This window comes from Notolabrus celidotus, chromosome 7 (assembly GCF_009762535.1).
Source record: "Notolabrus celidotus isolate fNotCel1 chromosome 7, fNotCel1.pri, whole genome shotgun sequence".
NCBI classification, from domain to species: Eukaryota; Metazoa; Chordata; class Actinopteri; order Labriformes; family Labridae; genus Notolabrus; species Notolabrus celidotus.
Window position 1 is genome coordinate 20714526 of NC_048278.1, and position 25947 is coordinate 20740472.

The 25947-nt window shown below is 40.9% G+C and overlaps 1 protein-coding gene across 4 annotated transcripts in view; it reads left to right on the forward strand.

The window, feature by feature from the left end:
• Window positions 1-25947, forward strand: part of apbb2b (amyloid beta (A4) precursor protein-binding, family B, member 2b) — a 56426-nt gene that overhangs the window by 24890 nt on the left and 5589 nt on the right. The window contains exons 4-17 of one of the 4 annotated variants that reach the window (XM_034688103.1): window positions 1043-2116; window positions 9414-9658; window positions 10288-10419; window positions 10921-10992; window positions 11872-11922; window positions 13222-13307; window positions 13605-13665; window positions 16230-16376; window positions 16994-17121; window positions 21027-21141; window positions 22832-22919; window positions 24135-24215; window positions 24354-24469; window positions 24892-25071. In XM_034688103.1, the coding sequence (XP_034543994.1) occupies window positions 1063-2116; window positions 9414-9658; window positions 10288-10419; window positions 10921-10992; window positions 11872-11922; window positions 13222-13307; window positions 13605-13665; window positions 16230-16376; window positions 16994-17121; window positions 21027-21141; window positions 22832-22919; window positions 24135-24215; window positions 24354-24469; window positions 24892-25071 (2556 nt within the window). In that variant the 5' untranslated portion in view covers window positions 1043-1062. Of the gene's footprint in view, window positions 1-1042; window positions 2117-9413; window positions 9659-10287; window positions 10420-10920; window positions 10993-11871; window positions 11923-13221; window positions 13308-13604; window positions 13666-16229; window positions 16377-16993; window positions 17122-21026; window positions 21142-22831; window positions 22920-24131; window positions 24216-24353; window positions 24470-24891; window positions 25072-25947 lie in introns of all 4 variants that reach the window. The other 3 variants (XM_034688102.1, XM_034688105.1, XM_034688104.1) reach the window with 3 other exon arrangements.

The window sequence follows — 25947 nt, forward strand, 5'->3', positions numbered from 1 at the left end:
ATGCACACATGCACACATGCACACACGCTCTCTCACATGCTCTCACACATGCTGCGTTTGTGTTTAGGGTTCAGTTGAACTGAGAAGCTCCATACTAACACCTCTTCTTGCTGAGCTGTTCCTTATTCCTGCTCTGAGTTGGCTTGGCCTTTGAAGTCAGCAAACCACAACATTATCTCAGGAATGTGACATATGAGCCTGGACGGTTTTGCTTATATTTTTTCACAGTCAACAAATCCCATCTAATAGCCAAGACCAAGCCTTGGTTAGTCCTTCTCTGTACCCTATGTGTGGTTTCTTCAAAAAGCTTGACACTGTAATTTGATCAAACTTGACTCAAACTGAGTTGGGGAGTGTTTTTATTTGGTACCATATTTTCAGCAGTGGGTTTGGAGTGCTAGCAGGTTTTTACAGCTATAGGAAAGTGTGGGAAAATCTACTCTAAATACACTAGTTTCCACAGTTTACAAAGAAGGTGTCAGGTAGGTGCAAGTGTCTGGCTCTTTAATTTGTATTCATTTGTTTTTAATTACAATAGCACTTATGGTCTCTTAATAAAATATGTTGAAATTAAGAAACCCAAAGGATGTCATCAGACCTTTAATGATGTTTTCGTAGACTTCTATCTTTTTTAAGTTGCACTAAAGGGATTTGTATAATTCCCTTGAAAAATGGACAGTGCAAATCAAAATAGAAAAGAACCCAAGGCTGCATCATTGTTTATTCTCTTCCACTGATCTACCAGTTACATTTAAATATCCATATAAAGCTCTCTCTGTTTTGTAACCCTGGCCCATTTTCTCTTCTCTGGCTTGTGGACCTTATTGTCGTCATAAACTTTCATATCGGCTCTGTAATTCATGTGAGGACGCAATAATGAGCATTTACTCACTTTTGTAATGCAATGCAGAATCAGCTGTTATCATGAAAGATGGCAGCAGTTATTATATATACAGTCATATCCTGTTGTGTTATGTTCATTTTTAAGAATGTGCAGGTTTAAATAAATTCACCCCCTGTTCCCCTTCTCTTCCTCTTTCAGGTGATCCATTTTGTGCCACAATGATGTCAGTAGACGTAACCAATCATAACGGCCCAGCTGCCACACCTCCCACCTCACTCAGCCTCCGCTCCTCACACAACCAGCTACTCAGCAGTGATGTCATCAAACAGGACGCTGGCACGCCTCCCAAGTGTCGCAAAAAGTATGCACTCACCAGTATCCAGGCTGCCATGGGCCTCGGTGAAGCGACGCCATCGTCATCATCCCCATCATCATCCCCAACTTCAACTCCTAATAATCCTAAACTAGCCAAGAATGGAGTCAACCAGCTTCGCAAGGCTGGTCACGATCACAACAAAAACACAACCGGTCCTGACCTGACAGACTCGGAGTGTAATTTAGATACCACAGCAGATGACCCCAATGTCAACACAGCTGAGGAGCATGACAGTCACACTCTTACCAACAACGACCGAGAGGGTGATATGAGTAAATTGGATGTTGAACTGAATCCAGACACAAGCAGTGACACTGAGCCCGAGCAGAAAACTGAATCTGACATAGACTGTGACATTATCACAACTGTGGAACTCAAACTGAACGGAAACACAACAGATTCAGGCTTAGACTTGAACATCGATGCAGAGGAGAACGATGACATCAGCATTCTGTCAGAGAAGGAAATCATGTCAAGGATGAAGATTGAGGAAGATGGAGATGAAGTGGTGGTTGAGGAGCAGCAGGAGGGGGAGGAGGAGAAGAAGCCTCTACTGATGATAAGAAGTGAGTCTCCTGTGAAGAACCTCAAAGTTTCATCAGGTCTGGAGCTCATCTCTGACCTCCACTCCAACTTAAAGCTCCTCAAATCAGGCAAGGACTCTCCTGTGCCTCCTCCCCCCTCCCCTCCTAAGCAGGCCAGCCCTGAGGACACGCCGCTGCTTTCTGTGGCTTCCTGTTCCTCCTCTTCCTCCTCTTCCCCTGAGACCAAGAAGGACAGAAGGACTGGCGCAAAGACAGACTGTGCTCTGAACCGCATCCAGAATCTGAACCCAAGTGACGAGGAGTTGAGTTGGACCACGCTGTCCCAGGAGAGCAATTCCCCAGAGGAGACAGGTACACATTAACTTAAAACACAACATGCTGCAAAATGTTTATTACATCAACACTGACAGTTACTGTTATTGACTGATGCGCTGCATAGTTGTCCTGTGAGTGTGTGTCTGCTATTCTGGGGTATTTAGTGGTTTCAGTCTTCCCTCTGCTGATGACATGTTTCCATTTCGGGATTACCAAGTGTGTGTTTGTGCCTGTGTGTGAATATGCAGAGCTCAGGCATTGCTGGAACAGAATAACAAACACTCCAGCCTGCCGCAAATCTCCCAGAATCCCTCTGGGACAGGAAGTGCCCTTGTGACCTCATGGGTTGCTTCAGCTAGCTAGATCAGCTGTGTCCTGTTTCATTCTGCGTGTATGTGTGTGTTAACAAGACTTGAAGACTAGTCACGAGTTAACACCAAATCTGTAGCTGCCATTATCTCACTTTCTCTCCCTAATTCTCAAATGTTCCCTCTGTAGCTGAGAGAGAGAGAGAGAGAGAGAGAGAGAGAGAGAGAGAGAGAGAGAGAGAGAGAGAGAGAGAGAGAGAGAGAGAGAGAGAGAGAGAGAGAGAGAGAGAGAGAGAGAGAGAGAGAGAGAGAGAGAGAGAGAGAGAGAGAGAGAGAGAGAGAGAGAGAGAGAGAGAGAGAGAGAGAGAGAGAGAGAGAGAGAGAGAGAGAGAGAGAAGCTGCTTAAGGTCTGTATAATCTTCTGTGTTGTTCCTTCCCTCTGGTAGTTTTCTTCATTCTATTTCTGAGAGTAGGACAGGAAGATGTTTGGACACACATATATACAGACATATGGAAGATTGTGACCCTCCATTTATTCAGCTGAGCCTTTCCATATGTGCTTGTAGCTGCCAGAAAAGCTTTTCATCCCACTTTGTTTCATAAATCTGTTGACGTCCTGAGAACTTTAGTTGTTCCTCTCGTTCAGATTTAGATGTTTATGTCAGTTTATATAATATCTTTTATGCAATGTGTATGCACAGCTGGAAAGACTGTCTTTCTAATTATATTTAAGAAATAGGGCTATAAATCCAGATTTTTGTTATGCCCCGCACAATTTATCCTCATCAGCTCATGCATTCAATTGAACAACAACTGTCAGGCATTTAAAACGATTTTTAAATAACTAGCAGGCAGCAGAGTCAGTAATTTCCCCATAGCGTTAGCATTTGGAAGCCTATTGTGCCCGCTAGGGGGGCAGTTCCATTACAGTGTGAAGTCACATGAAAATAATGAATTGCACATGATGTGCAGCCTTAAGTGCACAGTGATTGGATATTCACCCACTCTTATATAGACAGAGCCAATTCAGGGGGAAATATGATGCATTGAAGCTAGTAAGATGCGAACACCCCCCTCACAATATTTTTCTCATAATGCTGCCGCGGTTCAATATTATGTAGATCATTTTGCCATTACAGATGGATGGATGGATGGATGGATGGATGGATGGATGGATGGATGGATGGATGGATGGATGGAAATTAGCAGTTGTTTTTTTTACGTTTTTATTAGACTCAGCCAACATCACAAAACATCAATGCAGCCATCAGACTCAGAGACAAAGAAACAAACAAAATGTTTTAAAACACCTAGTCCATGGTCCGAAAGTAAAGATAAATGAATAAATAGATAGATAGTACACACTTAAAAATAAGTAAATACAAACGTACAAAATAATAATAATATTAAGGTTGTAATGATTAACACAAAAATAAAAAATAGTAATGATAATAATAACAATAACAACAATTAATATAAATAATTTTATAAATAGTAATTAGGATAATAATAATAATAATAATAATAATAATAATAATAATAATAATAATAATAATGTATAATAAAACATAATAGAGAGTTAGCCAAAAAAGAAAAGAAACAACAGGTGCCCACATTATCTGGAAAAGATCAATTTTTAACTGTAATCTCACAGTTATACTCTCCATGAAATTAGTAGTTTTAATAAGGAGTTTATAGGGATATACAAGGGATTTTGGAAGCAGGGTTGTATGAGTTACTTATTGAGAGGCAGTGTTCGACTTACAGTAGACAACAGTCATCATGGCCTATTTGCTGGAGTTGCAAGCTAAGCTATGTACATCTGTACAATGTTCATAGGGCCACAGGAAACACACTTTAGCCATTAAAAAAAAATCCTACACATAAAAAGCATTTCAATTTAATAGTCTTAATAAGTTTCGGTTTAAATGCTAAATTTTTGGATATCTTCACTACTTTCCTTTGGCGCTCTGTTTTTAGTTGCACAACTGTTAGTTCAAACTTAAGTACCTCTGCTGTTGGCCTCTCCCTTCTCAAATCCCCACTTGCATACTTCTGCAGAAGGTCTGTAAAAACCATTGTATTTCTTTGTCAGTGTTGTGCAAAAATCTTGCTGTTTGGTTAAACCAAGCTCTTAAAACTATTTTCCTTGTGCTGTAACACATATGAAACACATCTATCTCATCTAAGCAGCAGCCCTGACCTCTGACAGGAGCTTCAGCTGTTAACCATCCTCTCTGTCTGTAAGAGTTGCAGTGCTCTGAGCCTCTCTGCCCCCCCCTCCCAGAATGCTTCTCTTCTATCTCTGTGATGACTCACCATCCCTTTAGAGTTGAAGGCTTTGAGCATCTGTGTATTTCATCTCTCTACAAGTATGATTACCAGCAGCCTGTCCTCCTGAATGTTGCACTGTTGTAGCTGCAGCCTCTGAAACGAAGCTGTTCTAGGGGAATTAACTTTCCAAATGTTCTTTTGTTCGACTGTCATCTTGCTTGTTTCTGTTTTAAAGTAAAAATCATCTGATAGAATGACATTATTTTTCTAAGCAGTGTATAGGTTTCCATGTTTTCTGTTGATCAGTATGTTAGCCAAGGAAAGGGGATTAGAAAAATAGACACCAGTAGAACTGTAGTCTGCAGTTCAGACAAAGAGTCCATCGAGAATTTCTGGAGAGTCGATAATCATGCTCCTGGCATCATTCACGTCAAATTGATCAAAATCTAATGCAAAGTCATTTATATGTCTCTGTGTGTCCTCCTGTCTACCTCACTCTCTTGCTCCCTTATTGACTAAACCCTGTTGTTTTCCCAGGTGTGTGTCAGATTCCACTGTTGATTTTGTGGGTTAGAGGACCAATACTACACTGCTTTCACACAGAGGAGGAAACACACACACACACACACACACACACACACACACACACACACACACACACACACACACACACACACACACACACACACACACACACACACACACACACGCAGGCAGGCACGTATGCTTGTTTTAGGATGGCAGTTTAAAAGGGTGCCTTGCATTCTCACACGGCAACATGCATTGTAACACATGCAGGGAAACATGAGTAGAATGTGGAGTTTTTTTTTGTCAGGCTGATGTCGAGCGGATTTTTCTCTCGGTCATTGTTTATTGTTTATTGAGTATTTATTTGCGCAATTAAAAGAAAATACACACAAAAAAAGAGCAAAGATAAATAATATACTGTGCAGGAAGAGGCAGAAAACTCAGAGAGCTTATTTAAAGCCTCCACCCAAATAGTGTTCTAATATCAAAAATTAATTAAAATATACTAAATTGACACATATAAAGACAATAGTTGATACTAAAAATAAAATAACATAAGAATACATAAAAATTAACAAATAATATAAATACAGTTATTACATCAACAGAATTCAAAAGTACAAAATACGAATATGATGTGTGGACACCTGTTTATGAATATGTGGTTGAGCATGATGAGTATGATTAAGTAACAGTGGTTAAAAGTTTTTTCAAGCATCCTTTATAACATTTAAAGATAAACAGTTTTTTTTTTGCCACATTGGTATAAATATTCCCGAGTTTGGTGCCCCTGAAACGTATTGAGAATTGAATTCTACAGGTAAAACATTTAGGAGGATGAAGAAATAAAGTTTGATGAGTTGAGTAAGAGTAGACCTGTTGATTTAATTTGAATTAAGCCTTGAAGGGATCAGGGAAATTCCCATCACGTTGTATTTTATACAAAAAAAAACACATATTTGAAAGATATTGATGTTAAAGATAATAAGAAGCTGGAGTTTCTGAAACAAAGGAACATTCACTTAGCAAAACCTTTTTCACCTATAGTACATCAACATCCTCTGTTTTCACATTTTCCTTCCTTTTTTAACTCTACCGCATGTCTTCCTTACACACTGTTCTTCCTACTGCTCCTTTGATATGATGCTGAAAAATTAGCTTGGGGTTACCAGGACAGTCTAGAGCAGCTCTTTGGGAGGTGGTCAACATTTGATAAGGATGAGTGTGCCAGTTTTTTGTTTTTCATGTATGTTTGTTTAAGGACAGGAAAGACAAGGCAGGGTTATTTGAGTGTTGATGTAGTTGATGCTCCAGATAGAGGAAAGGGAGACAACAACCGCAAACATAGCTGGGAGACACAATCTCACTCTCTCCCTCACTCTCCCCCTCATTTTACGTCATACTCTCCCTGCCTTGCTGCCTCAACGTGTCTCCCCCTTCCTCTCTCTCCTCTTTCCTCACCCTTTATTTCCTCACCTCCTCACTTGCTGTGTCTCCCCCTCTCTTCTTTCTCTCTCTCTCCCTCCTCTTGTCTGGGGTTCTCTTTGGTAACAGCACTGGCTGTATGAGAGGCAGCTAGCTAACTATGATGCTGGGGAAAGACTACATGCTGGCTATTGTGATTGTCAATTACGAGGGTAGGTGCGTCTGTCGGTTCGGATGGAGACTGCACTGTGGGGTTAGAGTTGGTGCGTGTGTGCGTGTGCGTGCGTGTTTGCGTGTGTGTGTGTGTGTGTGCGTGTGCGTGCGTGTTTGTGTGTGTGTGTGTGTGTGTGTGTGTGTGTGTGTGTGTTTGTGTGCGCACAGGTATGGGTTTATGTCAGTGTGTCTTCCATGCACAGGGATGAAGTTTGTCTCTGCTGTCGTTCTCTCAAAATCTGCTGGAGTCTAAGATCTATGCATGCTGCACACAGTATGTGTGTATTTGGGAGTGTGTATCAACTGAATGATGTGTACGGTGTTGTTGTTTTTTTAGAGTGCATGTGTGTGTTTTGCTCCAGGAGAAAACTGCTCTCCCCTCCCCCTCTGCTTAACTCTGCTCTGGCATGGAGCTGCATGCTAACCGAGGCTAACTGCTACGTAGCTGAACAGTGGCACATTTCCAGAGGCATGCAAGTTGCTAGACTCAGTGTTTGCATGCTTAAGCCTTTCTTTCCAATTACACACTGTGCTTGCAGAGGGCAATACTGGCATTATATATCACTTAAGCCAGAGCTGTTTTCTCTCTCTCCCTCATTTTGTATGCACATATACTTCAATCCACATCAAGGGGTCTGTTCATTTGATACTGATTCCCATTCTCTGAGTTATCATCTCCCCTCTCTCATATAGTAAAGACACTCTGATTCTCTGTGCTGTAGTGTTATTGGCTCTGACCTATTTTTTTGCACATAAAAGACCGCAACTCCCAGAAGGCACTGCTACACAGCTCATTGCTCTAAAGCACAGTCTTAACCCCAAAGGGATGTCTGCTTCTGTGAGGAACGTGGGAGTACAATTTGCCAAGCTTTAAGACCGATTGTAAATTCATTAAATAAACCAAAGTCTTCATAACTTCTCTTACTGTGCCTGTGTCTAATGTAGTATAGGCAGTAGGTATAGTATAGTATAGTAGGCGGTTTTGAAAACAGCCAGTGTGTGTGTGTGTGTGTGTGTGTGTGTGTGTGTGTGTGTGTGTGTGTGTGTGTGTGTGTGTGTGTGTGTGTGTGTGTGTGTGTGTGTGTGTGTGTGTGTGTGTGTGTGTGTGTGTGTGTGTGTGAATTCCATCTCAATCTGGACCGACCCAATCGTCATGATGACATACGGCCTGCCGTCGTGGCGACAGGCCCTTGAGCTGTGTTTCATTAGCATGGTCAGCAGTTTGAGAAATCTTTGTGCAGTGGCTTGCACACACACACACAGAGACACACACAGCTGCACAAAATACACACTGCACCAGCTGACCAGTTCCTCAGAGCTTATATCACCTTTATGAGTTGCTACACCACCTAATGCAGTGTTGGACTCACTTTACTACCTCTGCAACTCAACAACGTCTCACTGAAAAAGACGCCAATAGTTGTTTTGTTTCTGTGTGTGTGTGTTGGAACTTTTGGAGTTGATGACGTGAGGATGAGTGAAGAACCAGTGACTAGAGTATTGTGTGGTTGTGTATTTGTGTGTGGCTTTGGAAGGTAACTTGTGTATTTCCTCAACATGTTTCACTGCCAAATAAATAACTGGAAAAGCTATCTGCCAAACACTTAATACTGCTGATTGAATATAATGCAAACTCAACCAGTACATTTAAGCAAACCAACTCTATAAATAAAACATGACTAGCCATGAAGAGATGCAGGAATCAAAAGTTTCAGTCATGTTCAGAGGGTAGGCTGACTTTTCTAGATGTTGTTTTGTTGCGTCTTAAAATAACTTGGATCCTCACTGGCAGTTTTACAACAAAAAGTCTCTCAGGATTGAAAACTAAGCATAGAAAACATTTTATGTTATTTTGGCTGCAGCGGTGGATTTTTTCCCATTTTAGCATGAACATTAAGGAAAATCTGGCCTGAGGAAACATTGCAGGCAGCTAGTAATTCAGCCATTTCTAGATTCATGTATTTAGAACAAATCCACAGATTTATGAGCTGTTGTGAAACAAAAAGTGAAAGAAGTCATCGTGGATCATCATGGATCATACACTCATGGAAATAAGATTTGTTTGAAACTGACCCCTGAGAGGAAGCTGATACATTTCTGAGAGGCAAAAGAATAATACAGTAATAATTCCTCATTTGGGTCACGTCAAAAACTGCTAAATATTTAAATTCTTCTGTGATTAAGCTGATTGTGCCTGCCTCTAAAATCTGTTGAACTCTTCTGAACCTGAGAGGAATGCTAATGTTTGTGCGTGTTTGTGTGTTTTTAAGTTACGGTCTCACAAGTGAAACAGAAGTGCTCAACAAGTTTGACTCAGTTGTTGTCTGAGGAAAGACACGGCTGTTATATGACAGCTGCAGCAGATGCTGGTTAATCCCACTCAGCTGTTGATTTCTGTTCAGGAAGGTTAACTTCCATCAACAAAGACATTCAATCATGCAAAAGAAATGTTTATATTTGATGTTTTGTGCATTCCCAGAGGTTTGTTTGTGCACATATTTGCAGCTCTGTTTGGTAAGATGTCTGTCAGTTGAATGATTTTGCACTTTTTGTTAACAATCCCAATGTGTGTGTTTTTCTGTCAGATATCTGGAGTGAACAGTCGTTCCAGACAGACCCTAACCTGCCTCCAGGATGGAAGAAGATCACAGACATGGCCGGTATCTACTACTGGCACATTCCTACAGGCACCACCCAGTGGGAGAGGCCTGCGACCCGCCCAACACCCCCCGGACAGCAGGAGACCCAGACCCTGGATGACCACACAGCCTCCACACCACGAAAACACTCCCTGGGCTCCCTCAGCCCCTCACCCACTCCTGACCATGAGGTGAGAGACGCAATAATTAACTCTATCTGCTCCTACTACTACTATTTGTGGTCAAGCTCAAACTGTGGTAATGTCTGGAGACGTGACGTGTCCATATCTAGTTTTTTTAACTATTAGTTTTTGCTGTCTGATTTATTATAGCAGGAATTTGACGTGCTGGTAAAATGGAACACAGCACACAGCAAAATGTAATATGGTTGTTATATTGAATACTCATTACTCTAGCAATAAATCATGCAGCTTAATGTTTTCTTCTGACAATATTATCTCCATAATCTGATTTGCTTATTACTCTTAATATTCTGTTGTATTAAATAATTGATACTTTTTATTTAAAATTTTAATATAGGTTTTGATTTTTGTATTCTTTTTATTCTAATAAATTCTGATTATTTTTTTATTATTGTTTAATTAAAGCTAATGTTCAGTGACTTTGAGTTTCTGAAAAGCCATTGAAAAATAAATGTATTGTTATTAAAGAACTTTCTTTGAGACTATATTTTGCTCTACATTTTACAATGAAGGGCAGCCAATTTGTGAATCCCCTGTTTAGTCATTGCTAAAATGATTTATTCAAAATATTCAAGCTCTTAATAACTGCTGTGGTGTGTGTATGGGGGTGCATGTAGTCGTGCCAGGCAGAGATCTTCTACAGGGTATCAACTCGTTCAGGCAGCACAACGTCTGACAGCTCAGTGGAGCCTCTTCCTTCTCACGAGCCCACCCTCACCACATGTGGATTCGTCAACAGCTGCTACTTTGTAAGTGCCCAACAAAAAAGTTTTATTTGTTTCGTTGTAATCACTGTCTGGGGTGCTCTACACATTCAGTCAGAGTTCTGTTTTGTTATTTCTGAGAGCGAGTGTGTTTCTGTTGGGCTGATTAGTGAAGAGCTGGCAGAAATATGCAGCAATACAGCTGAGACCGAGAAAGAACCATAAGTACTCCAGTCTTGCGGCACAATACAGGAGAGAGAGTGTAGAGAGTCTGTCAGTCAATCAATCAATCAGCCAGAATGATGGAGGGAAATTGAGAGTGGGAGTGGATTGATAGAGAGGAACGCTGTGTAGATAAAACATTGATCCAGAGAGAATGGACTGATGGAGATAGATAGATGTGCCAAATTGAAATCCTGGCACATCTATCTGCAGAATAGTGGAGCGTGAGCCTGCGACACAAGAGCTAAAATGGCAGACAGAAAAAAATAATGTGGAGAGACCCATTCCTCTCAATTCTGATGTTTTCTCTCTTTCTCTCTTTAGCCTCGTTCCACATCTCTACAGGGGATGCCTGATCAGGACTGTCACTCTCAGCATCAGGAGGATGAGGACAAGGTAGGATGTTTTCTAACTTCTCCACACTCTGTGTCCTTTCTCACCCACCACTTTATTCTTCTTCTCTTTGGGCTTGATAGCATCAAGTTTTGCTTATATCTTTGTGTTGTGTGTGAATGTGTGTGTCGCACAGAAAGAAAAAGAATATGAATTTCAGCATCTGTATTTATTTCTACTCATATGACACACAGTGCAGTCAGTGAGTCATTGAACAGTGTTGTGTTTTTTATATTTGCTTTTGCTGCACACTCTAGCCAGCTGATTTGATATAATATTAATTTATGGATGAAGGAGAATTTTGTGCTAAGATAAGTAACAAAACAAACATTGTGTTTTAATTGCTGACATATTAATCCTGAATTTTAACTGTTTTTTAGAAAGATTTCCTCATTCACCCTTGGTTGATAAGTTCGCTTCACTGATCAGCCAGTTTCTTCCTGTTTTGAAGAATATCCCTCTTTTTTTTCTACATTATTGCACAAACAGAATTTGGTCATAGAAATGAGAGATGAACATTAGATCTTTTTCAGATCCACATGTAAGGAAAACAAAAGCAAAAGCTTGACTCTACAATCACACACTGACTGTACCCCATGTCTGCACTGTTCATATTGTACTAATGAAGAATCAACAGATTCCCTGTATTGAAGTGAATGTTCAATAGGAGCAAGAAACATTTGAGAAAACATTTTGAAGTCTTATTGACAAGTTTTCATTTCAGAAATGTTTTGCTGAGTCGCTCCTTATTGCAACAGACACTGTGTGGAGTGAGCTAGGTAGCTAACAGCATTATTCTGTCTTTCTCCCTTTTGCTTCTCTCCCACTTTAACCCCCAATCTTTGCCCCACCACCATGTGTGTGTTTTAATGCTGTATGTAGAAACAGGTGTGGAGTGATTTTGGCGGAAAGATTGATAGTGAAGTGTGGAAGGCAAGTATAATGCACTCAACGCCAATGAGTCTTGTTTTTGGTCAATATACTCGACCACCCTCTTGAGTGTGTGCATTTATGCATAATGTGCTACAAATTCACTGCCTGGCAAAAGCATGTGTTGAAGATGCTTCAACATCAATGTAACTTCACCAACCTCAGCATTTTGTCATGCCTTATACATAAAACTTATTATTATTTGTCTGCAGACACACAGGATGTTTGGTTTTTTCTTTCACAGCTCAAATATGCGTTCCTCACTCCCTGCTGGCACAAACCTGATTGTGTTTGCACACAGAAATACTACATGTTAACTTTCTCTCCTTGATGCAGCATGTCCCATAACCCATAACACACATACGCCATCTCTCCATCCAGCAAAGTTATTCCTCCCACACTTGGATGCATGCTGGTTCATATTGTGCAGGGTCAAAATATTTACATTTGGTGTCTGCCAGGTTTGTGTCCCTGTCTCAGCCCCTCTCCCACATATCATGTAACCAGTGAATGTAATGGCAGTTATTTATGTCCATGTCAGCAAAGGAGTTTTTTTGTTGATGCTCAGCCAGTGAGAGGGTGAGGTCCTGGCTGTCTGCCACAGCTTTAGCTGGAAAAGGCATGAACTTCCCTGGAAAAAGATAAAAATTCTTCTTAGAGTCACACATCGTCACTGTCTGGCAGAAACCTTGGATCTCCAAAACCATGACTTTCCACGAAGCAAAACACAATGATTTTCACATAACTAAACACTGCATGAGAGTCAACCACAAGCTTTTTTTAAAATACTTTAATTGTAATATTTTAGAAAGCTTACTGACAGACATAAATGAAGATCACAGCATTAATTAATGGAGAAAAATTAAAATGACTAAACATGGAGATACAAGGTTTCTACCGGACAGCGACAAAATGTATTTTCTGGTGATCTTTCACAGAGTAATTGATTCAATCATTAACAGAGTGTGGAGTTTTATGTAACAGTAGTATGCTCTACATTCACAAGCTATGTTTTTGGAAAATTTGAATTAAGAGGCACACAACAAGCCAACATAGATACTCCTCTAAAGATAAGAAGGTTATCACATTTTATCCAGATCTGGGGTATTGTGCTGTTGGTTAAATCCTCATGAGCTGACATCATACAGGATATCAGCTAATGAAAGAGCACTGCCAAACCCTAACAACATTACAGGTTACATGTGTGAAAGGAGTTTTTCACAGTGCTCATCATTTGGCCCAACAAATGTGTATGCTTGACTTTTACTTTTCTCCATCTCATGATGTCACTTTGTGCACCAGGACCTGCAGGCGGCTACCGTGAACCCTGACCCCAGCCTGAAGGAGTTTGAGGGTGCTACGCTCCGCTATGCATCACTCAAGCTAAGGTGAAATACCCGGACAGACTCACAAGAATAAGCAAACTACTTCTGTGCAAAATCTCTGCCAGCTATGTCTCCTACTTTCCTTCTCCTCATGTTTTGCTGAGTTAGTAATTTTGAGTTAAATCAGTGTCAGAACAGAATGAGGTCAGTCAAAGCAGGAAGTTACTTCTTGTACTCAGGAAATGCCTCCATGTTCCTGATTAGTGTAATGACTGCCTGTTGCTTTCAAATGCAGTGCAAGAACAATTCTTATTTTAAAACTGCATCATTTTTTACTGTTTTTTTTTCATTTTCTTTCAGGAACCGTCCAGCTGTGGAAGAAGAGGAGTCGAGCTGCGTTAACAATGACCCAGAGGCAAAAGTAAGGATCCTTTTCTGAAGTTTGACTTCAAGTCAAAGTCTGCATCATGCATGTCTGTCTTTGCAAGCTGTGGTCTGTGGTCCTGCAGCTGATTTAATGAATTTAGGAATATGTAGGCCTTTACATTTCCAAATAGCTTAAAGGTGAACTTTTTAAATGGAATATTTATCCAACAGAAACAGGCTTTTGCAACTCAAGAAAGTAGGATTGGCGAGCAGTAAAGCCCTTGTATACTTTTATCCTCTGCATAATCCAAAGTCACTTTGATTTATGTGTTATCTGATCCTGCTTTGAAACACAGAATCTTATAGAATCAACATTCCCAGCACAAATGACTTCTTGGTCTGAAATGGTGTTGTGTGTGTGTGCGTGCGTGTGTGTGCGTGTTTCAGTCTGTTTATGGTTAAAGCCTGTTTGTTTATGGTGTTGTTTATGTTCATCACAGTGGCTGCTTGTGCTCTCATTTGAGTGTTATCAAAACAATACTGCCTCCAAGTGGTGAGACCTGGGAAGTGCAGCTTTATTTTGAAATAAAAAGACCTCCTAAACATTATAAGATTCAAATGAGACATTTAAAGTTCTTAATGAATGATCAATGAAAGATCACTCATTCTCATGACACTCTTTTGCACGTAAATGTCAGTACAAGTTATCAATTGATTACAATATGAAACTGGTTAAGAAGAAGAGTTGATGAATTATGTATCTGATCAGATGCAACGTCTGCCACAAACTGCAGCCCATTACAGAAAGGTTAAACTATACACCAAGGTGTGTGTGTGATGTTCCCCCAGACATAGGCTCATTGGAGCAAAGTCATCACAGATTAGAGTTGAAAGCCAACAATCAGCTTGATGACGTGCTGCTGATTTGGCTGTCTACTGTCTGTTTCTGTGTGTGTGTGTTGTCTGGCACAAATTCACAATCCTTAGCAACAGTGACACTTGGATGAATAACAGATGCAAACACAGACCTACAGTGAGGGCATCTGGTCTGATAGCATGCTCACACACACACACACACACACACACACACACACACACACACACACACACACACACACACACACGCACACACACACACACACACACAGCAAATAATCTCACTGCAATATCAAGACTTTTTTATGTCTCGCTTTTAACTGAGTTTTATTTTTAACAGTTTTATTTATTTATTTATTATCTAGTTATTTTAGTCACTTTTATTCTTCTTTATTTATTTGTGTTTTAAGTATATAATCTTATTTTCTTTTAATGGTTTAATATTTTAGTGTCTTATTATCTTAGAAATGTATTTTATTTTGTTGATTTTAATTTCCTGTGTTGAGTTTTAACATCTTATTTTACCTCCAGTGTTTCCTGATTAAGATATCATGAGCGTTACCTCAGTTCGTTCAGCAACTTATTTATTTATTTTATTTTTATCTTTTTTATTACTATTGTTGCATATATTGTATTCTTACCCGTAAGATTGTGGGGTGGGTTTGGAGTCGGGGCTGGGGGTGGGATCTTTTTCTTAATTTATTCTATTTTAAGTTGTTTTTATGTACAGCACTTTGTGTTACAATGCCATTGTATGAAAAGCGCTTTATAAATAGAGTCTGATTGATTGATTTGAAGAGTATAACAACTAGTTTTACCGAGTTCATAAAGTTTGATACAATCAACTTGTTAAAAACTGACCAGATAACTGCAGTGGAGACACAGCAGGCATTCAGATAAACACAAGATGAAATATTAATGTAGAGAACACAACAGTGTATAAACCTGATGGTATGTATGTCTTGCTGCTGCTACCACCTGCTGGTCTAAGACTGTGACACAGCCTTTACCAGACTTCTGACATCATGACAGGCGGCCCTGTGGGAGTGACTGTGTGTATGCATGTCTGCACATGTGTGTGAGTCCCGGCTGTTTGTCTGTATGTGTGTGTTGAGAGAGAGTGAGTGTAATAAGTAAGCCAGACACCTGTCAACCCCACTGAGCTTCAAGTCGGCAGTGCAAACATCCTGTCACTGTAGACATCATGTCACTCTCAGTGGTACAGTGAAACACTTAAGTTCATTGTTTTTGTGTGTTTGTCAAACAGTAGGTGAAAACCTATTCCTTCAAACAACTCATTATTCTACTCCTGCTCACACCAAGATAAAAGTACCCTAACAGTGCATGCGTTATACTTTGATGTTTTTTACAGCTCGCTATCTGTCTCCACAGTTTGTGTTTGACCTCTTTTATCACTGCTCTCTGTGGTCTGCAGAGTAATTTCTGAATGGACGGCTGACATCAAATGAATACTTGATGAGGACACTAGGATATCTCTCCTCCCTCTCTGGGTCTCTTTTCTACCAACATGTTGGGCTGCCATCGTCTTGTTAACCATGTTTTTACCAGCCTTTGAATCATGTGAAATCAAAACTCAGAGTTTGCCATTTCTGATGGAGGCAAAAAAAGTTATTTGAGGTCCTTTCATAGCTCAAAACACTTAGCAAAATGTCAAAAATGTCAAGTATGTGTGTAAGTACATTACTGTATATTTAACAGTATCATGTTCTTGGTGTGTGTCAGTGTTTTGCAGTGCGCTCCCTGGGTTGGGTGGAGATGGCTGAGGAGGACTTGGCTCCTGGAAAGAGCAGTGTCGCTGTAAACAACTGCATCCGTCAGCTGTCCTACTGCAAGAATGACATCCGAGACACTGTCGGCATCTGGGGAGAGGTGAGGAATAGACTCTGTTCGTGTGTTTGGGGTGTAAAATAAAGGCTGACAGGTTTGTAGTTCCTGAAAATGAGGAAACTGGGGAGAGTGAGTGCTTGTAGAAAGCAGGAACTGTCATTAAAATTTAAGATCAAAAGGTGAAGATGGAGCAAAGAAAAGTGCAGCAGATGTTAGCCAGGGTAAAAGTCTCCTTACATGAATGTCAAAGGATGGAGTGAGAAAGGGAGAAAGAAGAGAAGAAAGTGGAGCAGTGGTATGAAGTCTCTCCCTCTTTATGCACTGGTTGTGTTTAATGTGAAGCGACAGAGAGAGAGAGAGAGAGAGGGAGAGAGGAAGAGAGGAATAGAGGAAGAGAGGGAGAGAGAGATTCATCCCTTTTTCAATAACCTTTTATCTCCCACCCCCTCTTTAAAAAGGTTTTGATCATTTATTTAGATTCACACACACGCACGTACGTGCACACCGTACACACATACACAGTCCAACACGCTTTATCGGCCAGTAACAGAAAGCCCCTGACCTTTTTAAAACTACGTTTTTGCAACAAGCTGCAGGAAATGAGGACTGCATGTTTCTGAAATGACATCTGAAGAATTCATGGGTGTATGTGTGCTTAGGGGAAGGACATGTACCTGCTGCTGGAGAACAATATGTTAAACCTGGTTGACCCCATGGACCGCAGTGTGCTTCACTCTCAGCCAATCGCGAGCATCCGAGTGTGGGGCGTCGGCCGGGACAATGGCAGGTTAGTATTCAGTGCAACCACAGTACCTCTTGTTTTCCTTCAAACAGATTAATCCCCTCTTGATTGACTTCATAATTAATCATGCCTGTGTGTGATGTCATGTGTTTTCCGTGTTCAAAATATCTTTAACATTTCTGAAATGTCACTATTCCAGTGTTATGTGAGCTGTGACTCACTGAGGCCTCTGTTGTTCTGGTCAAAGTTATTAAATACTTTCAATCGATCGATTAGTCACCAGTGTGAACGATGCATCACACACACACATACACACATACACACACTCAGTAAAGGTCAGTGTATCAATTGAGGGCAGCAGACGGTTGGCGTGGTGACAGGCAGAGCAGAGGAGTTAATGATTGATGATGAAGGGATACTAATGAAAGATTAATTCATGAGTACAAAGGAGGGGATGAGAGAGAGAGCAGCCTTTATTCTCTTTCTCCACCTGTCTGTCAGTCCCTCGCTTTCGCCGCGGGGAGCTCGGCACAGCGGGTGTCATGAAAAACAAATTCTCTCACAGCAGCAGAGCGGCTCCCCGGTTTGATATTTCTCTTGTTATATGCGGAAGTAAAAGCAAGCTGCAAGCACAGCTGTTCACTGCATATATAGAGGTTAATATAAAACCTTTAACAAACACAGTGAGGTAGGAGCACTGAGTGACCAGTAGGGGGCACTCTGCACTGCTTCTGAATGCATAAGGACAAACTGGATGTAGGTTAAGAAGCAGTACAAGGTGATGGGAACTATCGGGGTCCTGCTGTATAATTTGAAATAGAACAAGCCTCCACATATGTGTATACACACACACGCACACACACACACACACACACACACACACACACACACACACACACACACACACACACACACACACACACATAAATATGAATGCGTTCAGGAGAAGAGGCAAGCCTAAAAGCTCTTGGCATTTTCAGAACTGCAGAATTTTGTTGCCTGAGGGCTTTCTCCTTTCTCTCTTTCTCACACACACACACACACACACACACACACGCACACACATATATTTGTGGTACTATATTCTATGTGTATCTATATCATTAGATCCCCCTCTCAGATAAAACCCCTGTGTTTTTCCTGAGTTCTTAGCCTTAATTTCCACCATCCACATCTACATATAACAGGAGAGGATGAGCAGTGGGAATACCTCAACTGCATTAAAGGGAAGTGGAGGAGGAGGAGGAGAAGATGGTTAGAGGCAGGCAGAGGAGGAGGAGGAGGAGGAGAAGGAGGAGAGTGGGGTTTTGGCAGGAGAGAGGGAGAGAGGGCGATGAAGCTGCCAGAGGGGGAGGTATGGTTAGTGCTCACTAGCTGTGGAGCAGACAGGGTGAGGAGTGTGTCGCGCCTGCAGTATCACCAGGAATAGATGATGTGAGTGCCCGAGACGCTATTGTACACAGGATAACCTGCCAAAACAGGAAAACAAACACCTGTGAGTATATTTAAATGTTTATTTTAAGATGTCTATCCCACTATATTTGCCTGAAGAGTAAGAAAGATGAGCTACAGATTTGTAAAATCAGGCCTCAGTCTCCAGGTAATGATGCTGAGCTGGGAGTTTAAAGGTTGATTTTTAAAGCCTGTCAGAGGTTTGTGGGAACTCAGGTGGAGTGTAAAAAACAGACAGGGTGTTCGTTTGGTGGTTGAATGAGAGTGGGAAAGGTTAAATCAAAAAGAGTAGCTGATGGCGGAGTCATGTTGATCTGAATCTGATGTGTGAAGAAAGAAAAAGTGTTCCTGTACAATGTTAACAGGCTCTAAATAATTAAATGTGCAGCAGTTTTAAGAACTGAACAGAAGTGTGAAACCATATTTTGTTCTTTTAAACCTAAGATGTTCTTGTAAGGAGTAAGTCTAACTGAAGATTTGTGTAGTAACCGCTGCAAATATCAACCCATGATACATTTTATTTTCTATGTGTGAATCGTTTAGGTGGTTCTTTAAAAGATATGACTCCATGCAATTTATAAATCTGGTTGTAACAAAGATTTTCCCTCTATCGTTGAACCTTTGTCACACTTACACTCCTTGTGATAGACTGGAGTGCTTGTGTCAGTCTAAGAGCGGCACCCCGGTGCCTTCCCTTCTCCCGATGTGCCATGAAACTCATTATCGCCTTAGAGATTACAGATTCCCACAGCAACCTTGACATTTTCAGGGACGTCCACATGATGATAAGATGATATTGGAAATGAGATATCACTCTGTTTTCTGTCCTCCTTTCTCCCTCTCTTTCCTCTGACTTTTATCTTTTCTCCTCATCTACTGCTGTATTCTTCTGTCGTCTGTACTCTTTTATCTTCATCCTGTACATTGTTGCAGTTCACTTCCAATTTCCTCTCCCGCTATTTCACCTGTCCTCTTTACTCATCGGACTCCCTTTTATGTTACTTCTTTTTTTTTTTTTTTTAATGTCTCAGCCTATATCCTTTTATTTCTTCAAGGAAACACAAAAAATTGAAAACCAATTCAAACTCATTTCACCCAGCGAGATCCTCTCTGTCCTTCTCCTGAGACCTCAGGTTCTCTCATAAATTACTCAATGTCTGTCAATCTTTTAATTTCACCTCAAGGTTGAGTGTGCAGAAAAATGACCTGAATAGCTGCTGGGACCTGCACTACACCCTTTTAACTCACATTTGTACACACACACACACACACACACACACACACACACACACACACACACACACACACACACACACACACACACACACACACACACACACACACACATATGCATATTCTGCACTGCTTATGAAGCAGTTTAATATGTAGTGGTTCTAGCAGAGCCGAGACGAAGACAGTGTATGTAGCGAGGTGTGTTAGCATGTGTAAAAGTGCCTGTGTTCCACCTCTGTGCCTCTTGTACCCAAGCAGGGGGTCGCTAAGATGATGAATTTTCTTCTACTAACAGTCTGTCTCTCCTCCCTTGCTTCCTTGGACTCAGAGAGAGGTAAACACATTCCTTTCCTTCATTCCTCCACCCTTCTACGGTATCCCTCCTCCATCTCCGTCGTTCCTTATTGTTTAATTTCCTCTGTGTCTCTCTTTTTTTTCTTCAAAGTAGCCCTTGATGTACTGTAGGATTGAGTAGACACACTCTCTCTCACTCACACACACACACACACACACACACACACACACACACACACACACACACACACACACACACACACACACACACACACACACACACACACACAGGGTCAGAACGTGAAGGTGACCTCCTCTATCCTTCCCTGTCTACAAGCATTTCTTAAAGCATGTACACACACACACACACACACACACACACACACAGTTTCCCCTGAGGGGCTTGGCCACAAAAATCTTGTTAACCCTCCGGCCTGTGTGCTGGATATTGAAGAAAACAACTTGAAGAAAGTTATTTAGATGGGTTCTGTGTGCATTTCACAATGACGTGAATCAACTTTTATATTTCCTCTTCTTCCATGTCTTCATTTTCTCTCTTCCTCCATCCATCTCCTTTCATTTCATCCAATCTCTGCAGACTTAAATTATTTTGGGCTCCACTGGGTCCAGGGAAAAGTTCTTCTCTGCCGTCACTCATTCAACTCCCTCTTGGTTCATGCTGCTCTATTGATCTCTCAGGTCCATCGACTTGTGCGTGTGTGTGTGTGTGTTGTGTGTTTTTATGTGTGTCCTGTGTTAATGAGACTGATAAAGGTCAATTCATCTGTCTTCATGTCTTAGTTTCAAGTTTCAAACTTGAACCTACCATCATATCTGAAACATGACTACACAATTCTACCCCAATGTTCCACAACTAGTGAAACAAATCATCCCTTCATTTTCATCCTTCTGTGTTTTTTTTCCTACTTTCATGTGTCCCTTGTTTGATTTTGTGTTTTCCTCTCTCCCAGGGATTTCGCATATGTTGCACGGGACAAAAACACCAGGATCCTGAAATGTCATGTGTTCCGCTGTGACACACCAGCAAAAGCCATCGCCACCAGCCTGCATGAGATCTGCTCCCGGGTGAGTGCTTCAGGATGGAGGGAGGAGGCTCCAGAGACACATGAACGAGTTTAGATTTGGCAAATTGACTTGTTGGATGAATGTTTCACATCACAGGGAGGCTGACGATCATTAGCACATTTAATTCCACCTACTGAAATGAAACCCCTCTTGACACATTGGTTCCAGAGCAGAAACAACACATTTATTCACAGCATTTACACTAGCACAAGCTGTTTAGAACAACTGCAACACACTGAAATGCAAAGAATGCAAGAATACTTGTATTTCTAAAATAATATTTGCTCATTCAGAAGCTACGCACACATTTGAGTCTTCGCAGAGTCTCTGCAGTTCATCAAAAATCCCAAAACTAGATTAAACTCATCTCAACTTCTGGATCTACATATTTATCTTCTCTAAAAACAGAGTTATCTACCTTTCTCTGAACTGCATGTCCACTCTTAGCTGAATACAGATGAATGCTAACAGTATTAGAGGAAAGTATTTAACCATTTCATTGTTTTCTGCTAAATTCACTGAACTCACGTAGAACATGTGCACTTACCTTGGTCTCTGTCCCTGTAAAACACATTCATAGCTGCTCAGCTTAAACTCGATTTTAGGAAAGATCTTTTTATTCTCTTTGGTTATTTATGCAGATCATAATTTGGTACTGAACTCCAGTCTATACATCATTTTAAATGGTGTGTTTTATAACCTCACACCCACAGATACCTCTTTATGATCAGTGACTCAAACAAAGTGTGGTTCTGAAATGTAATGTGTCAGAAGAAAAAGGTGACGGAGTCACTTCTCCTCATCACCCTGACCCATATTTTACACTCACCTTTAATATGTCAGAGGAGGAACTCTGTTTATTGCAGATTTTTCACACAGATGAGGGCAGATGAGGGCAAATGAGGAAAAGTAGAGAGTTTGTCACAGCAGGGGGGTTCTGAGATGCCGACTTATTATGACAAACTCCCTGATTAAGAGCATGTATAAATTATGGGTTGTGTTTCTGGGAGTGTATGTCTCAGTGTGATAGTGTGTGAGTGTGTTTGTGTGTTACTTTACTGTTTTCATCTCTCTGGCTCTGCGTTTGCACATATGTTTCTTCTAGCGAGTTGCACTGCAGGAAAAGCTTTACCCCCCTCTTAAAAGAGGGATTCAGCCTGGTAAATGTGTGGGTGTTTGTGTTTGTGTTTTTGTGTTTTTGTGTGTGTGTGTGTGTGTGTGTGTGTGTGTGTGTGTGTGTGTGTGTGTGTGTGTGTGTGTGTGTGTGTGTGTGTGTGTGTGTGTGTGTGTGTGTGTGTGTGTGTGTGTGTGTGTGTGTGTGTGTGTGCGCGCTCCCGGGTGAAAGCATGACAGTATCAGGGGTGAAACTGCTCCAGGTTTTCCTGAGCTCTTTCTTGTTGAGTCTTTCATCTTTTTCTTCTCCCCTCCCTCATCCTTTTTCTCTTCTCACATTTTTTGTCTTTGTCTCTTCTCTTCTCACCCTCCTCCCCATTGTGTCTCTGCCTCAGTTTACCAACACTGCTCAGTTTTTTGTACACACCATTTCTTCATACTTCATACTTGTGTATCTTCTTTGCCTCTCTCTGTCTCTCTCTCTCTCTCTCTCTCTCTCTCTCTCTCTCTCTCTCTCTCTCTCTCTCTCTCTCTCTCTCAATGTCTGATTCTCCCTGCCTCTACTTTGCTCCTCCAGATAATGACTGAGAGAAAGAATGCCAAAGCGATGGCAGGAGGCTCTCTGCAGGACAGGATGCAGGCAGGACTGGATCTCCCATTACAAGGTAGGCGTCATACCTTGCTGAGTGTATGTGTGGGGTAGTAAACGTGCTAGATGACACATATAGTCACAGTGCATTTATCAATGGCACACTGCATGCCTTTTAACAGCTCATTTCTAAGGACAGAGTTGTCATAATCATGAACATGAATGCACCACGGCAGTTAGGTTTTTCATTCATCTTTTTTTTTATGAGTTAGAGTATTGTAAAAGATCCACTTTGAGTATATTTGGTCTTTAAACAGTATTGTGGTACTTATAGACAGATAAATTCATGTTAACATTTCATTTCATGCACAAGAACCCATTCCATGTGTCCTACCCCCCTCAAAAATACATAGCTGAATGTATTCCATCCCTCATTAAACATTAATGAAGAGGATTTTAAATACGCACTGTTTACATCGCTATTTACCAGTTTGCAGCCTATTTGATCCTTAGCGTCGGCTCATTGCTATGCTTCATTGTGTTTTACTGCTACCAGCTGTCAATCACTGAGAAGTGTGAGACTCTGGCAGGTTTGTGTATCCTCGAGCACACTCAGGTGCTTCTTTGCTTGCAGAGGGAAAATAAAAAGAGACCTATTCATGAAAGAAAAAGCTCAACGCTCTAGTGGTATAAAATATCCACATGGCACCTTTAATGGTTGTTTACAGTGAAGAAAAACTGAGGGGTTGATGGTCCATTGTGTGAGCTTAATGTGCCAGTGCTCATCATCACCTCACCTTCATATTGTCACACAGCCCAGCTTGCTGCTGACAGCTCGTCACATTACACAGCTGCAGTGTCTGTATCTGCATAAAAAAATAAAATAAAAAAATAATTGAACGCTTCAAACATGGGGAATCAGAAGTGCAGTGTGAGATGTAGGGAATTCAAACCAACTTTACCCATCAAGCAGTGTCGTATTATTAAATGACAGCAGTCATTCATTAATAAATAGGTAGAAAAGAGGGAAATCTTGTGGCGTTTCAAAAGCAGAACTTAAAATAAGTCCTTTAACTTTTTCTGCATCGTGTGGAGAGACATTAAAACGGAATACAAAGTAAAAGAGTGTCGGGATTCAGCGAAAGATCTTCGGCGTTATCAAAATATTTACCTGGCAGACTTCACTTAAGGACCCACTGTTCCATAAATATGCATTGTTGGTTGTTTATCCACTGTTTAACACTCATTGTGATGAGCGCATGTTAAATGTGTGTGTGGTTCTCCCCAGCAGAGTTCCCCACACCAAAGACTGAGCTGGTGCAGAAGTTCCAAGTGCTCTACCTTGGGATGCTGTCTGTGGTCAGACCAATAGGTCAGTCTGACACATTCAACACAAACAGAATATTCATGAAACTAATCAAAAGCAGAGTGCACAGTGGTTATTGATGTTGGTCGTTTTACTTTTGGGATATTTAGATGTTTGTGTTTGTTTGAATTTCCTCTGCTCCAGGTATGGACATCCTGAATGGAGCTATAGACACTTTAGTTAATTCTTCCAACAGAGAGGACTGGACTCCTGTTGCCCTCAATGTGGCAGATGCTACTGTCACCATCAGCAAAGAAAAGGTCAGACACACATCCACCATTACTGAACTATTAACCCTGCCATCTTTAGTTTTCTTCACTCTACCTCTTTTTTTAACCCCACCAGTCTCAAAAAAGTGTTGTGAGATTGATAATCTAGCCTTCATTCATGAGACTCCAAAGTTTCTGTTGTAGCATGATAGCTTTTAAAGGTTAAATGTTTCAGTAGGCCTGTTTTATATGAGGCTGCAGTTTAACAGGGCAGCTCCTTTTGTGTGAATTACCATGAATCAAAGCTTACAAGTGCACCAAATTGTTGATTGTTGTAAACTCCTTCTGTGAATTTGTGAGGTCTCCTTGTTGAAGAAAGGCTGTAAATTCTGGAAGATATTAACATAGACTCTGAATGTCAAAGCGCTTTTTTGCTTCCACAATTCATCTCACGCTTGAATATCTCTGACCAGGACGAAGAGGAAGTGCTGGTGGAGTGCCGTGTTCGTTTCCTGTCTTTCATGGGAGTCGGGCGAGACATTCATACGTTTGCCTTCATCATGGACGCTGGCGGACATCGCTTTGACTGTCACATCTTGTGGTGTGATCCCAACGCTGGGAGTGTGTCGGAGGCTGTTCAGGCAGCTTGCATGGTAAGTCACTGCGCATCAACACAGAGCTGACAACCAGATTCCAAAACACTGAGCCAACTGTGTAGACTGTGACAAAAGGACTGAGTGTAAATATAACATAACCATGAATGTTATCTGAAGTTACCAAGTCACCTTGGACTCTAGACTTAAAGGGGAGTTCATGAACAGATTAAAAACTTCAATAAATAAAGACAGTGAAAGTTTTTCTCTTGGTAAGAAGAATTTTCTCCAGTTAAACTTCAGAAATGCTACATTTAATATTTACAAACCCAAGATGACAAAGGGAATCAACAATACTACACTGGGATCTGATATTGGTCAATTACTACTCACACATACAGCTGATATGGATACTGTGATAATGGAACCAGTGTTGAGTCAATCTATGCAGGTTAAATCCTACTTTATGCTTATGTGTGTTCTATGTTCTTTATCAGCAGGATAGCGGGCAGCCATTTAGTTTAAAGGTTGAAGAATGAGAACTAATCTACCTGTTTGGAGGGAGGTGAAGTGTTGGCTGTGGTAGTTCCCATTTGCTTTGCCAGCAAATTATATGGCTGCTTGCAAAATCTGACCAGCTATTTCATTTTGTTTTCAAAGTTAGGAAAGCATGTTTCGGTAGATCCAGATGTTACCTCAAATGATTCTAGTCCCTTCAACAAACACTTGTACAGGATCAGTTCCTGATATTAGCTGAATTTGTCAGGGTAGAAAAATGAAAATGCGTGCACCCGGTCAATCAGCACCATCACATTTAAAACCTTTCTCTCTGAAAGTTAATATCTGTACTCTAGTTTGAGTTGGGTTTTAGCCCTGACATATTCATGATTTACAGTTCAACCCTTAAGCTCTATTCAGGTTGTAATAGTCCCCTCT